The following is a 14,798-nucleotide window of genomic DNA, read 5'->3' as shown; positions in this document are numbered from 1 at the left end:
CTTAAGAGACTGAGTCTTTTATCCCAAATCGCAAGGCTGATAGGTGGGAGCAGGAAGGAATGTGAGCTCAGGTGCTGGCTGGCTCCCTATGCTGTGGGCACTGTTCCCAGGAGCCCCTCAGAGGAGGAGGAGGCACCCCGAACCCTGCCCCCAGGATGTGTGAATGCAGCATCTGAAACACGGCTGACATCTCTGACACCCACTAAGAGGATTTCCATGCCTTGGAAGTGTCCATTTCAGGAAAACGAGGCAACCCACAGTGTGTTTCTGTCCACAGTGAACAATCCTCAAGGCTGGTGGAGGCCCTTCGTCTTCTGGGGCGCCCACACCCTGGGGTACTCCTCACAGATCCCATGGAGGAGCTTTAGGCTGTGTGACTCCATGTTTTGACAGCAGTGGAACAAGCATGCGGGAAATCACTTGTGACATGAGGCTCTGACAATACTGAGATGGTCTTGCTCCCCAGGCACAAGTGCTCTGTGTTCTGAGACCGCAGCGGATGCCTTCATTTTGCAAAACTGCTGCCATATTCAGATCAGAGGTGTGTGGGGCACTGCAGAGAGTGTCTTTGTGTCACAGGCCTGCTGGGCCAGCAGCTCCCAGTGAGCTTCGTCTGTACTCCCAGTGAGCTGAGTGAGGGTGAAAGGAGAGGTTTATACAGAAGGGTGCATATCCAGTTCAGGGGAGTCATGTCAACAGGTGACTGTGGTCCTCAGCCTGGGACACTGAGGTCACTTGTCTTGGAAGCCTTGTGTCCCCTCTGTGGGTGCAAAAGGAAACCATCTCCATAGAGACTATTGTTCTGTCTGTAGTGTCAAAAAGATTGAGAACACAGTGGGAAAAACCAACCCACCATGTACTTAATGGTGTGCTGACCTATGGGGATTTGTTTAGCCCTGAGGCTCTTTGGGGGGAAAAGAAAAGAGTCTCCTAATTAAAAAAAAAACAAAACCAAAAACTGATATGATCAAAAAGGCCGAGTTCTCCCATTTGAATGTGTTGAGCTAGGCCTCCTGCCCCGACAGTTGAGACCCAGGGTCCCTTTCGAGGGAGGCAGTGAGGGGAAGGGCAGCTGGCAGAGGTGGGTGTGGCTGAGCGTAGGGCCCCCACGTGGAGCTTTATTAGGGACCAGTCTCTGGAGGGTCGTGTGCGGGGTGCCGAGTTGGGTAGAACCATTCTGGACGAACACGGTCTCTCGCTCACTGAGTGCACCTGCCCTGGAGGAGTAAACTTCAGAAGCCAGAAATCAAAACAGAGACCTCAGGCCAGTGGACCCTGCCGCCTGCCCCGTACACAGCACTAGGTGTGTCCAGGGGCCCCTGGAAGTATCCACGAGGGGCCCCACACCTTGTGTGGCTGGGCCAGCAGCTCTGGAAGCCCCTCCTCCCTTCAGTCTAAGCCGTGGTTTATGAGCTGCTTCTGCAGTTCAGAAAAGGACAGTTTGCATACGTGGAGTGTTCGCCTCCAGCCAGGCCCCACACTCAGGCACACTACACGCATCCCTCCTGTTCATAACCACCTGCCCCTATTTCATGGTGAGAAACCGGGGCCTGGAGGGGTTTTCTGCCTCGTCCGAAGTCTCAGCCTCAAGGGGCAGACCTGGAATTTAAACCCCGCCTTCCCAACCCTGGAGCCCACCCTCCGCCACTGAGCCATGATCTGTCCCCAGGGAGAGAACTCTTAGCCCAGGGGTCCCCAAACCTTTTTGGTACCAGAGACTGATTTCATGGAAGATAATTTTTCCAGGGACCAGGGGTGGGGGTGATGGTTTCATGTTGATTCACGTGTATTACGTTTATTATGCACTTTATTTCTGATCTAATGCCACCACTGATCTGACAGGAGGTACTGGTCTGTGACCCAGAGACTGGGGCCCCGAATTTACACATAGGCTGTCTGGTTCTTACCCAGCTTCATTGTTGTGTTATTGATGTTCTAACACCAGTTATGACTGATTGCCCTTGTTTTGAGACAGACTTTTCATGTTGAAAGTTTTGAGGAATTTATACTGAAGGTTTTTTTTTTTTAATTATTATTTAACTTCTAATTTTTTTATGTACTAGTGAGTTACTCCTGACCTAAAACTAACTTGGAAAATGAGGCTCAGGATGAAACTGATTAACTCAAGTGAAGTTTGCTTGTGGAGTCAGAAACTGGGCGGGACATTTACCCATCTGTTTAACTGTGCAGTGGCTGGGATGCCAGCCTCAGTCTGGGGCAGGTCAGATGTGGTTATGTCCCAGGATGGGATTGGCTGTGGCACAGTACATCTGTCACAGACCCCAGTGTCCATGAGCACACGGCTTAGCACTACCATTTCCTCAGTCTGTTGAATGGGTTAGTGTGCCCAGCCCTCCTTACCATATAGGGAAGCAGAGACAAGAAAGAAATTATTAAGTGCCATGTAAGTGAATCAGACCCTAACTGGATCAGATTACACCCTGGCCCTCTCCGCAAGGAACTATATTCAGAAGGGTACAAAGAGCCCACCTGTCGCTCCTCCAGTCCATTGTTGTTTCACTGATACGGAGTTGATTTGCAAACTTGTGTTAGTTCAGGTAAACGACAAAGTGATTCATTTAAATATGTGCATATATTCTTTTTCGTATTCTTTTCAGTTACGGTTTATTATATTGAGTGTAGTTCCATGTGCTGTACAGTAGGTCCTTGTTGTTTATCTATTTCATATATAGTAGTGTTTGTTCAGAGAAGGCGATGGCACCCCACTCCAGTACTCTTGCCTGGAAAATCCCGTGGATGGAGGAGCCTAGAAGGCTACAGTCCATGGGGTCACTAAGAGTCAGACATGACTGAGCGACTTCACTTTCACTCTTCACTTTCACGCATTGGAGAAGGAAGTGGCAACCCACTCGTGTTCTTGCCTGGAGAATCCCAGGGACGGGGGAGCCTGGTGGGCTGCCGTCTATGGGGTCGCACAGAGTCGGACACGACTGAAGCGACTTAGCAGCAGCAGCAGCAGTGTTTGCTAATCCCAAATTCCTAATTTATCCTTCTCCCCACCTTTGGTGACCATAAGTTTATGTCTGTAAGTCTGTTTCTGTTTTGTAAATAAGTTCATTTGCATCAAATTTTTAGCTTCCACATAGAAGTGATACGTATGATCATCTCTAGGTCCGTCCATGTTGCTGCAGATGGCCTTATTTCATTCTTTTTTATGACTGAGCCATACCCCACTGTATATGTACACCACATTAGCCATTCATCTATGAGTGGGTAGTTAGGTTGCTTCCTTGTCTTAGCTGTTGTAAATAGTGCTGCTGTGAACACTGGGATGTGTGTATGTTTTCGAATTAGAGTTTCTCGTCAATCCATCATTTTGAAAGTCATAATCACCTATTAGCTGAGCTTTGGGATGAAACAAAAGCAAAGTCCTTGTAAGGGTGTGTAGTGCTGCAGGTGTAGCCAGAGAAGACGGGGCAGAGAGCAGTCTCAGCACGTGAGCCCTTCTTGGCCGTGGCCATGGTGAAAGGTAGCATGAGTAAACACTGGTGGTGAAAACTGTCAGTGAAGTGATGTCATAGAGATTTTGCTGGAAAACCAGGCTGATGAGCCAAAGAGGGTGTGAGTCCGCATGTCCAGTAGAACTTCCCATGATGATGAAACGCCCTATATCTGTTGCTCCACCCTGGCAGCCCCTGTTTTCATGTAGACTGAGTGCTTGACTACTGCGACTGAGGAATTGGATTCTTCATCTTTCTTAACTTTTAGTTAATTTAAATTAAAATAGCCATGTGTGTCTAGAGGTTACAGCACAGATATGAAGCTTTGCCATAAAAAAGATCATTTCTGTGTATGCAACTTGCACATAACAATAATAGCCTTGCAAAGTACAGAGTATTATTATCTTTATAAATGAGGAAACCAAGGCTCAGAGCAGTTAACTCTCCCCAACTCACACAGTAAATGGCAGAGCCTTTGCTCCTTGAATCCAGGGCTGTGCCCTCACCAGTCTCCTGGACAGACTCCGTTCCTCTTGTGGTGAATGAGCACCTTTAACTTGACGGTTCTCCTGCATGGCCATCCCTCCACAGGTGACAGCCCTACCCATCTCCGTGTGCCCATTCTGCGTGGTTTCCAGGTGTGCTAATGCTGCATTCTTGTACTATTTCCTCATTTCTGGGATTACACCCTCTACCTGCTCTGTATCATTAATGAATAAAAAGTTTAAGCAAAGGGTTACAGTCCCTAACACTTGACTTCCCCATCCCCAGATATGCCGCCCACCAGCAGTGGAGAAGCCCGATGCTCTTCTGTTCTGCAGGAGAAGTAGGACCAGTGGTCAAGACCAGCAAAGCCCAGTGACAGCTTAGTGGAATTTTCAGCCAGTACATCTTCATGACCCTTGAGACCATCAGTGATCACAGCTCTAAGCAGTGTTTTTTTGGGAAAAGTGGTGATGAACTAGGTCCTGTCTCACGAGGTCTTGGGGCGTTTCGGAAGTAAGGCTAAGATAGCCAGACATGTGGTGCAGGCATCTCCCAAGGTATTATCACTGTAATCCATGTTTCCTGAGATTCTTTATGTTATGATGACAATAAAAAATACATGATATCAGTGATAATATCATGGGACAAAATGTAATACCATGTATTAATAATTTTCTTCCCTCTTTTTAAATGTGTATATGAAAAAGTTAACAATCATAGGAGCCAGAAAAACTTTTTTTTAAGGAAAAGTGAAAAGCTTGGCACCTGAAAAATACATTTTGCTATTCTAAAGACACTTGCCAAACAAGCTGTAGCTCAGATAGTAAAAGTCTCTACTGCAGATTCCATTTTGCATGATGATGGAAGCTGTCCTGTGCCTCTCCCTGCAGGAGGAACTGTTCTAGTGTAATGATGCTCTCTGCATAGGTGGATGGAGAGCGAGAACTTTATGAAAAGCTGGAGAGGCAGCAGTTAGACATCTAAATGAGTGCTGTGTCCTGGGCACTGTCTTTTGGGAGCCCCCAGCACAGCGTATGGAGGTGTGTGGTGCCCAGTGCTGCCTTCCTCGGGGTCTGACGAGATTATTTAAGGGAGGCCCTCAAGTTTGCACACAATCAGTTGCCTATCTTCCCCAGTCAGAGCAATGGTGTGTGGTAGGTGTAAGAATCCATAGAAGGTTATGATTTTTTTTCATTCATCCCACTCAGGGATACAGGTTCACATCTTAGACCAGCTAAGAGCAAACTCAGGCCAGCGGGAGCTGGACCAAGCTGACCCAGTGGCACTTGTCAGGCAGGTTGAGTCCTTTTGTAACTTTTTGACTGCCCAGTTGACATTTCATTGAAAACCCTACCCCTCAGCTGAGACTTTTGACATTACTATTTTTGTTATTTATTTAAATATAGATCCTGTTTTATATTCACTTTAAACTCATTATCTTCTAGTACTGAGTGCCACAGTTCAAGACCCTCCTTGGGCTCACATTGATGCCAGTTTTCAGTCTCTTCCACATTTCCTAATAGGAAAAGGGAGATGTCTGACCCTGCACCTCCCCGCTTCTCCTGATGGAGCAGCTTAGTACTCCTTGGAAAGAGGCTGGCTGGAATCTGGGAAATTGCCAGTGTTCAGACTTGCCTGTGTGGACAAACAAAGCTAAGTCATCTGAGACGGTCCTGTGATACCACGATGCGTCATGGCTTCTGGAGAAGTGTGTTATTTCCAGGGGAGGTGGGGGCTGTCGCCACCCCCAGGCGTGATCTTAATGCACAGCATGTTAATAAGCACTGACTGAGGTGGGGGATCTCTCAGGAACAGTCGAGTTCCACATGGGCCTATGCTTGGGTAGTTCTGATGGGGGTGCTTCTTCTATGATTATGTTTAGTTTGTCTTTTTTGATTAAATTGGATTGTGTGTTTAACATCAAAAACATAAAAATCTCAAAATATCTATAATTCCAACATATAAAAAGAGCCATTTAAGAATATAGTCAACATATGTACACACACACACACACACAGAAAGACTATACCATAGCAGAGTTCCCAGCAGTAATAAACACTCGCAAGCCATCAGAGTGTGGGGTGTTTCAGTAGGGAGAGTCTCTGCTGGTTTATGTGCATCCTTGTACATTGAAATCAATCTGTTTGCCAGAGAATAAAAGTTGATGTTGCCACCACTCTGCTGCTTTTATTAACAATAATGAGGTGGGGGAGCGTCCCCTTCATAAGCCATGGTGTTTGGGCCCATGGTCATAGGCACGCAGCTGTTGGGCAGTGAGCCCCGTGGGTGGAGGAGGACCTTGAAGGTGCCCACAGATCCTGCCCCCATGTGGAGTGCCTCACCTGGTGCTTCACTCAGATGCCGACCTGGGTGTTGCTGTGGAGGGAATATGATTCTGTGGATATAACTGTGGCCCTGAATCTGTTGATTTTAGAAAGGAAATGATCCCAGGTGGATCTGACCTAATGAGGCGAGCCTTTAAAGGAGCAACCTCTTTCTGGCAAAGAGGTTGGAAGCACAGGAGGGATTCAACTCAAGACAGAGTCTCCACTGCCAGCTTTGAGGCTGGAAGGGGCCCAGGAGGGGAGGGCAGTGACCTCTAGGGACTGAGAGACCCCTCTGCCAGTTCATACCAGCAGGGAACCATGCACACATAGCCAGCAATGCTGACTGTGGTATCCTGAACAGAATCTCACCCATGCCCTGCAGAAGCAGGTTTAAGTAGGTGCTGTGTGAACCACTAGGCTTGTGATAACTCATTACACAGTGAAAAAGCAGCAAGAGTATGCTGCTGCTGCTGCTGCTCCTAAGTCACTTCAGTCATGTCCGACTCTGTGTGATCCCATAGACGGCAGCCCACCAGGCTCCCCCGTCCCTGGGATTCTCCAGGCAAGAACACTGGAGTGGGTTGCCATTTCCTTCTCCATTGCATGAAAGTGGAAAGTGAAAGTGAAGTCGCTCAGTCGTGTCCAACTCTTTGTGACTCCATGGACTACAGCCCACCAGGCTCCTCCATCCATGGGATTTTCCAGGCAAGAGTACTGGAGTGGGGTGCCATTGCCTTCTCTGAGCAAGAGTATAATATATCTAAATTTGAGTGTGTATATCTGTCCAGAAACATCAAATAAGTTGTGTGAGGAGAGGACAGCTGTGTGTGTGTGAAAGTAGAAATCATCTCTTAGGCTGGATTTATATAAAGAATTGTATATTTATATATATAAACAATAATTTATATAATCTACATATATATTTTTATATAACCTATATATAATATTTATACATATATATATAAGTACTATGTAGTTAGAAACTGATTTCTGTTCTAGTTCTGCCTTGAGCACCATGACCTCGGAGGAGTCAGCAGTGTCCACCGGCTGTACCCACCCCACGACCGCCACTGTTTTCCAGCCAGGCTATTAGACTTTCTTGATCCCTCCCATCCCGGTCGGTTTCCTTGCCCTCCTTCCCCTGCAGGTCTCTGTGAGCGCCTCCTCCATGGGAGGCCCCCAAGTGCTGGTGACCTCAGGAGCCTGGCTCAGCCCCGCTCACCCACACATGCTAACCCTCCCTGACCTTCTCCAGTTTACACCTTCCTCTTCCTGTGGCTTCTGTTTTGGAGGGCCCTCTGCACCTCAGACTCGGCACCGTCACAGCTGGGCTCAGGCGCCCCTCATCTGTTCCTTGCCTCCACCCCACCGCCCGGGCGGATGGCTCCACAGCACTGCAGGACCAGTGCTGAAGGCCATAACATTTTATGGGCTGACAATGCTTTTGTTTCTCTCAAAATCAGAAGGGGAGAAAAATAAAAACTTGTAAGTTGAAGAAATTGCTTTAATATGTAATATTAATATAATTATGCCACTGCAGTTGTAAAATGTAATTTTAAATAGTTTTTCACAGAGGACGAGGCCCATGGGAGCAAAAAGGCCCTTGAAAGTCACAACACAGCCCTGCCCCCGCCTTGTTTGCGGGATGGTGGCGTTTGCCCTGGCGGTGCCATGTGTTGCTGTGCCTGTGGCACAGGAAGCAGAGCGGTAGTTTGTGACCCAACCTCAGTGACATCACGCAGCTCTGAGTACTGGCAAGGGCCCTCTTCTGCCCTGATGAGCGAGTCTGAGTGAGGACATCCTCCTTACCTTCAGTTCCTCGCTGACATGCCTTGGTGCGTGTGATGAGCAGAAGTGGCCAGCCCCTCGGGCTGGCGGGATCCGCTGTTCCCTGGCCAGACACTCAGTTCACTTCCCAGCATTGTCTCCACAGGGCCTGGGGCCTCTGTGTGCCAACAGCCTCTGCACGCCAACCCTTTCCCAGCCCCAACCCTGAGGACATCCACACTTCCAAAGAGGGCAGAGAGAGTGTTGGGGTGGAAGGGAGGACACTAGTCTCTGCGGCTAAGTCTGGTCTGGAAATCAGAGGCTGACGTTGGCAGGTAAGTATCTCACATCTGAGAACCTGGATAACCTGCCTTCCAAAACAGACTTTATTTCTGGAGACAAGTTTGTAAGGCTCTGGCTCACCCAGTACCTCAGCTGGGAAAGCTGCTGGTGAGAAAGATGTGATTCTTTCCAGGTTATCATTAGCTTCAGGAGAGAAGCAATGTTCCCTTTGCTGTTAGGACTTAAGCAGGGTAAGTTTATTCTGCTGGTGTTGGTCGCCCTGGTGGCCACATTTAGCCCTGCCCACTCCAGGCATCCTCTCATGAATCAAGGGTTGTGGGTTCATGAGGAGGGGTGATGTCTTATGTCTACTTTATTGGGGCCTCTGAACTTGGCATCTGTGTGGTTCTGAACCATCCTTTGGCAATGACATACACCTCCTGCATGAGAAGTTCAGACCTTCCAAGCAGCTGCTGGCTTGTCCTGGAGCATGTCTGAGGCCACCCATTCAGTGCTTGAATAGCTCTGAGTGTTAGTAAGGGCTCTGATTCAAGCAGATCTGTTTTCCACCTGTTTGTTTATATTCATCTTGGTTCTGCCCTAGAAAGATTGTAATCACCATTCCGAAACACAGCTCTGCAGCCAAAGAGGAGCTCTTGGAGTCCTCTGGGCTCCTCCCGGTGGCTCTTTGTTATGGCAGCCCTAGAAAACTAATACGCCAACCACCACCCTTCTCTTTACACCTTGGAAAGTGTGGCATCCCAGAGAACCGACCGTGATGTGACCAGGGAAGAATGAGATGGTCACCAACTTGGTTTTTAATGGGAGTCAAGACACGTTCGCTTAGGCCCGTCACGGTATTTGAGGCCTGCAGTCATCCATCTCCAAGTGTTTAGTATTTTGCTTGTTTTAATATTCTTGCTGAGTCGTAGTTCTTGCATCCCGTACTAGATGCAGTTAATTTTTTTAGCTTGGTTACAGGATTTTGCATTTAATCCTGTGAAATGTTGCCTGCCTCAGGCTGAGTGTGCCAGGGCCTGCCCCATCTCTCCAGGGAACTTTGGAAACCAGGTGGGGTGTCATCAGGGTTGGGCCTGAGGGATTCCAGCACTGCACCTTCCATACCCTGCTGAGAATCCCGGGTGTGTGTGGATGGAAGGTTTCCTTTCAGGGGACATGTGGGACAAAACTACTGTCCTGAGGTAGAATGCTCAAACTACCACACAGTTGCATTTATCTCACACGCTGTCAAAGTGATGCTCAAAATTCTCCAAGCCAGGCTTCAACAGTATGTGAACTGTGAACTTCCAGATGCTCAAGCTGGATTTACAAAAGCAGAGGAACCAGAAATCAAATTGCCAACATCCGCTGGATCATCGAAAAAGCAAGAGAGTTCCAGAAAAACATCTATTTCTGCTTTATTGACTATGCCAAAGCCTTTGACTGTGTGGATCACAACAAACTGTGGAAAATTCTTAAAGAGATGGGAATACCAGACCACCTGACCTGCCTCTTGAGAAACCTATATGCAGGTCAGGAAGCAACAGTTAGAACTGGACATGGAACAACACACTGGTTCCAAATAGGGAAATGAGTACATCAAGGCTATATATTGTCACCCTGTTTTTTTTAACCTGTATGCAGAGTACATCATGAGAAATGCTGAGCTGGATGAATCACAAGCTGGAATCAAGATTGCTGGGAGAAATATCAAAAACCTCAGATATGCAGATGACACCACCCTTATGGCAGAAAGAGAACTAAAGAGCCTCTTGATAAATTTGAAAGAGCAGAATGAAAAAGTGGCTTAAAACTCAGCATTCAGAAAACTAAGATCATGGCATCTGGTTTCATCACTTCATGGCAAGTAGATGAGAAAACAATGGAAATAGTGACAGACTTTATTTTTGGGGGGCTCCAGAATCACTGTAGATGGTGACTGCAGCCATGAAATTAAAAGGTGCTTGCTCTTTGGAAGAAAAGTTATGACCAACCTAGACAGCATATTAAAAAGCAGAGACGTTACTTTGCCAACAAAGTCAAAGCTATGGTTTTTCCAGTAGTCATGTATGGGTGTGAGAGTTGGACTATAAAGAAAGCTGAGTGCTGAAGAATTGATGCTTTTGAACTGTGGTGCTGGAGAAGACTCTTGAGAGTCTCTTCGACAGCAAGGAGATCCAGCCAGTCCATCCTAAAAGAAAGTAGTCCTGAATATTCATTGGAAGGAGTGATGCTGAAGCTGAAACTCCAGTGCTTTGGCCAACTGATGCAAAGAGCTGACTCCTTTGAAAAGACCCTGATGCTGAGAAAGATTGAAGGTGGGAGGAGAAGGGGATGACGTAGGATGAGATGGTTGGATGGCATTACCGACTCAATGGACATGAGTTTGGGTAGGCTCCGGGAGTTGGTGATGGACAGGGAGGCCTGGTGTGCTGCAGTCCATGGGGTCGCAAAGGGTCGGACACGACTGAGTGACTGAACTGAGGTGGGTTTGGGAACAGAGTGCCCAGCGTGGTTGTGTCAGGATATCCTGTGAGTCATAACTGGTGCAGAAAACTATGGCGGTGGCTGCAGGATTGGACTTTGCTGAAGGAGAGAAGACAGGTTCTGAGGAAATGTCCTTGCTTAGCCACAGCCACACATGATGCTTGGCAGAGATGACCAGCTTCTTCACCTCAGCATCTTACTGTCTGTCAGAGGTTCCTTCTGGGAATCTAGGTGGGAAAGGCATAAACACCCCAAAATGAAGTGTTAAGTCCTGCAACATGAACCCCCAAGGCTGAGGGGAAGCCAAGTACTCCCTGATGATTCCTCAAGGATGAGCTGCTTTTAAAGTCAGACCCACACCACCTGCTCTTCCTTTACGTCAGGAACTTCAGATGCTGTATTTTGCAAGAGATCATCTGTGGTCACTTGGCCAAGGGCAGCACCAGGGACCTAGCAGTCCTCCCTGTGCCCCATCTCGGCTGTTCTCAGTCTGCATGGCCAGGCCTGCGTTCAGCAGTTCTGTGCCTCAGAGGGTAGTCAGAGTGAGGCTCCCTGCCCGCCAGCTGCTGGCTGTGGTCCCTGGGCTGTGTGACAGGCACGGTGAGCACCATGAGCACTCAGAAAGGGGGACAGTAGTTCATACCCATGTGGTGATTCTTCATGGTTCAGTCAACTGTAGGGAGGACCACTCACTTCTTAACTCCCTTCCCACTTCCCTGCATCTATGTCTCAGATGATGTCTTCAGAAGATGGTCATGGGACATGGTTTAAAATTATTGTGTAGTAATTCCAGCAGTAATTATTGTGTAGTAATTTGCAGCCAAAGATGGAAAAGCTCTATACAGTCAGCAAAAACAAGACTGGGAGTGGACTGTGGCTCAGATCATGAACTCCTTATTGCCAAGTTCAGACTTAAATTGAAGAAAGTAGGGGAAACCACTAGACCATTCGGGTATGACCTAAATCAAATCCCTTATGACTTTACAGTGGAAGTGAGAAATAGACTTAAGGGACTAGATCTGATAGACAGAGTGCCTGATGAACTATGGATGGAGGTTCGTGACATTGTGCAGGAGACAAGTAGCAAGACCATCCCCAAGAAAAAGAAATGCAAAAAAGTAAAATGGCTGTCTGGGGAGGCCTTACAAATACCTGTGAAAAGAGGAGAAGCGAAAAGCAAGGGAGAAAAGGAAAGATATACCCATTTGAATGCAGAGTTCCAAAGAATAGCAAGGAGAGATAAGAAAGCCTTCCTCAGCAATCAATGCAAAGAAATAGAGGAAACAATAGAAAGGGAAAGACTAGAGATCTCTTCAAGAAAATTAGAGCTACCAAGGGAACATTTCATGCAAAGATGGGCTCAATAAAGAACAGAAATGGTATGGACCTAACAGAAGCAGAAGATATTAAGAGAGGTGGCAAGAATACACAAAAGAACTGTACAAAAAAGATCTTCAGGACCCAGATAATCACGAAGATGTGATCACTCACACTCACCTAGAGCTGGACGTCCTGGAATATGAAATTAAGTGGGCTTTAGGAAGCATCACTACGAACAAAGCTAGTGGAGGTGATGGAATTCCAGTTGAGCTATTTCAAATCCTGAAAGATGATGCTGTGAAAGTGCTGCAGTCAATATGTCATCAAATTTGGAAAACTCAGCAGTGGTCACCAGACTGGAAAATGTCAGTTTTCATTCCAGTTCCAAAGAAAGGCAATGCCAAAGAATGCTCAAACTACTGCACAATTGCACTCATCTCACACACTAGTAAAGTAATGCTCAAAATTCTCCAATCCAGGCTTCAGCAATACCTGAACTGTGAACTTCCAGATGTTCAAGCTGGTTTTAGAAAAGGCAGAGGAACCAGAGATCAAATTGCCAACATCCACTGGATCATGGAAAAAGCAAGAGAGTTCCAGAAAAACATCTATTTCTGCTTTATTGACTATGCCAAAGCCTTTGACTGTGTGGATCACAATAAACTGTGGAAAATTCTGAAAGAGACAGGAATACCAGACCACCTGACCTGCCTCTTGAGAAATTTGTATGCAGGTCAGGAAGCAACAGTTAGAACTGGACATGGGACAACAGTCTGGCTCCAAATCGGAAAAGGAGTACGTCAAAGCTGTATATTGTCACCCTGCTTATTTAACTTATATGCAGAGTACATCATGAGAAATGCTGGACTGGAGGAAGCACAAGCTGGAATCAAGATGCTGGGCTAAATATCAATAACCTCAGATATGCAGATGACACCACCCTTATGGCAGAAAATGAAGAAGAACTAAAGAGCCTCTTGATGAAAGTGAAAGAGGAGAGTGAAAAAGTTGGCTTAAAGCTCAACATTAGAAAACTAAGATCATGGCATCTGGTCCTATCACTTCATGGCAGATAGATGGGGAAACAGTGGAAACAGTGGCTGACTTTATTTTGGGGGGCTCCAAAATCACTGCAGATGGTGATTGCTGCCATGAAATTAAAAGACGCTTACTCCTGGGATGGAAAGTTGTGACCAACCTAGACAGCGTATTAAAATGCAGAGACATTAGTTTGCCAGCAAAGGTCTGTCTAGTCAAGGCTATGGTTTTTCTAGTAGTCACATATGGACATGAGAGTTGGACTATAAAGAAAGCTGAGCTCCGAAGAATTGATGCTTTTGAACTGTGGTGTTGGAGAAGACTCTTGAGAGTCCCTTGGACTGCAAGGAGATCCAACCAGTCCATCCTAAAGGAGATCAGTCCTGGGTGTTCACTGGAGGGACTGATTTTGAAGCTGAAACTCCAATACTTTGGCCACCTGATGTGAAGGGCTGACTCATTTGAAAAGACCCTGATGCTGGGAAAGATTGAGGCAGGAGGAGAAGGGGATGACAGAGGATGAGATGGTTGGATGGCATCACTGACACAATGGACATGGGTTTGGGTAGACTCCAGGGAGTTGGTGTTGGACAGGGAGGCCTGGCATGCTGCAGTTCATGAGGTTGCAAAGAGTCAGACATGACTGAGCGACTGAACTGAACTGAACTGAATTCCAGCACATCTTCTTTGCTGGTCCTGGGGTGTCACATGGGTTTTAAATCCCGTCTCTCCCTCTGCAGTATGAAGTGAATGCTGCCCCTTCTGCCCACCTAGTGGTTATGGTAACTGTGGACATGCTTTGTAAATGAAAAAGCTGTATGCAAACAGAAAGTACACAGATCCGTTCTTACAGGGCAAGTAGCCTTTATTTCTGTTTACTGTGAACATGACTTCTGTGCTTCAGAACAGGCGAATGTGTTTGCATTTGATCTCAGCGGCCAGATGCATTACTTGTAACTATTTGACCTTTTTCCTTCTCTACTCTGGCAGGTCCGAACTGCAGTCTTGGGCTGAGGCACTGGGCTGCAGGGCAGCCAGGAAGTGAGCAGTCTCTGTGGATCACAGAGATGACGGGGCCAGTGGGGGCTGTGGAACAGATGGCCTGAAAGGGGGTTACTTTCCCACATTCCTGGCCTGGTGGCAAAAGCCTGTGCTTCCTGAATGATTGGACCCCAGCCTGGTCCTACTGTGAGCTCACTGACCCCTGTGTGTTTCTGATGCAGATTTATGTCCACTTGAAGGAAGGCAGTGGCCCTGATGGGCTGGATGCACTGAAGAACAAGCCCCAGCTGCACAGCATGGTGGCCAGGAGCCTGTGCCGGAACGCAGCCGGGAAGAACTACATCATCTTCACCGGGCCCAGCATCACCAGCCTGACCCTCTTTGAAGAGTTTGAAAAGCAAGGTTTGTCAAGTGGGGACCGGGTTGAATGAGGACCCTCCCCCTGGAGAAGTGCGGAGATAGGGCTGGGGGTACGGGTGTGTTGTGAGCAGCATGGCCCCCAGAATGCCTGACGAGGAGGCCTGAGCCTGAGGGCCTGCTGCCTGCCCGCCCTGCTGGGCCCAGGAGATGTGGATGGAAACCTGTCTCAAGCTCGTGGTCTAGGGGACAGGTCGGTACAGGTTTTCTG

General features: G+C 47.5%; 1 protein-coding gene across 1 annotated transcript in view; it reads left to right on the top strand.

Annotated features, from left to right (window-relative positions):
* The window catches only part of PGBD5 (piggyBac transposable element derived 5), a 98,024-nt gene that overhangs the window by 67,393 nt on the left and 15,833 nt on the right, over positions 1-14,798 (top strand). The window contains 1 exon segment of the mRNA XM_005226200.4: positions 14,392-14,572. Coding sequence (XP_005226257.2) covers positions 14,392-14,572 — 181 coding nt within the window.

This window comes from Bos taurus, chromosome 28 (assembly GCF_002263795.3).
Source record: "Bos taurus isolate L1 Dominette 01449 registration number 42190680 breed Hereford chromosome 28, ARS-UCD2.0, whole genome shotgun sequence".
In the NCBI taxonomy this organism is placed as follows: Eukaryota; Metazoa; Chordata; class Mammalia; order Artiodactyla; family Bovidae; genus Bos; species Bos taurus.
The sequence above is the reverse complement of the archived record's forward strand: the minus strand, read 5'-3'. Positions and strand labels throughout refer to the sequence as shown.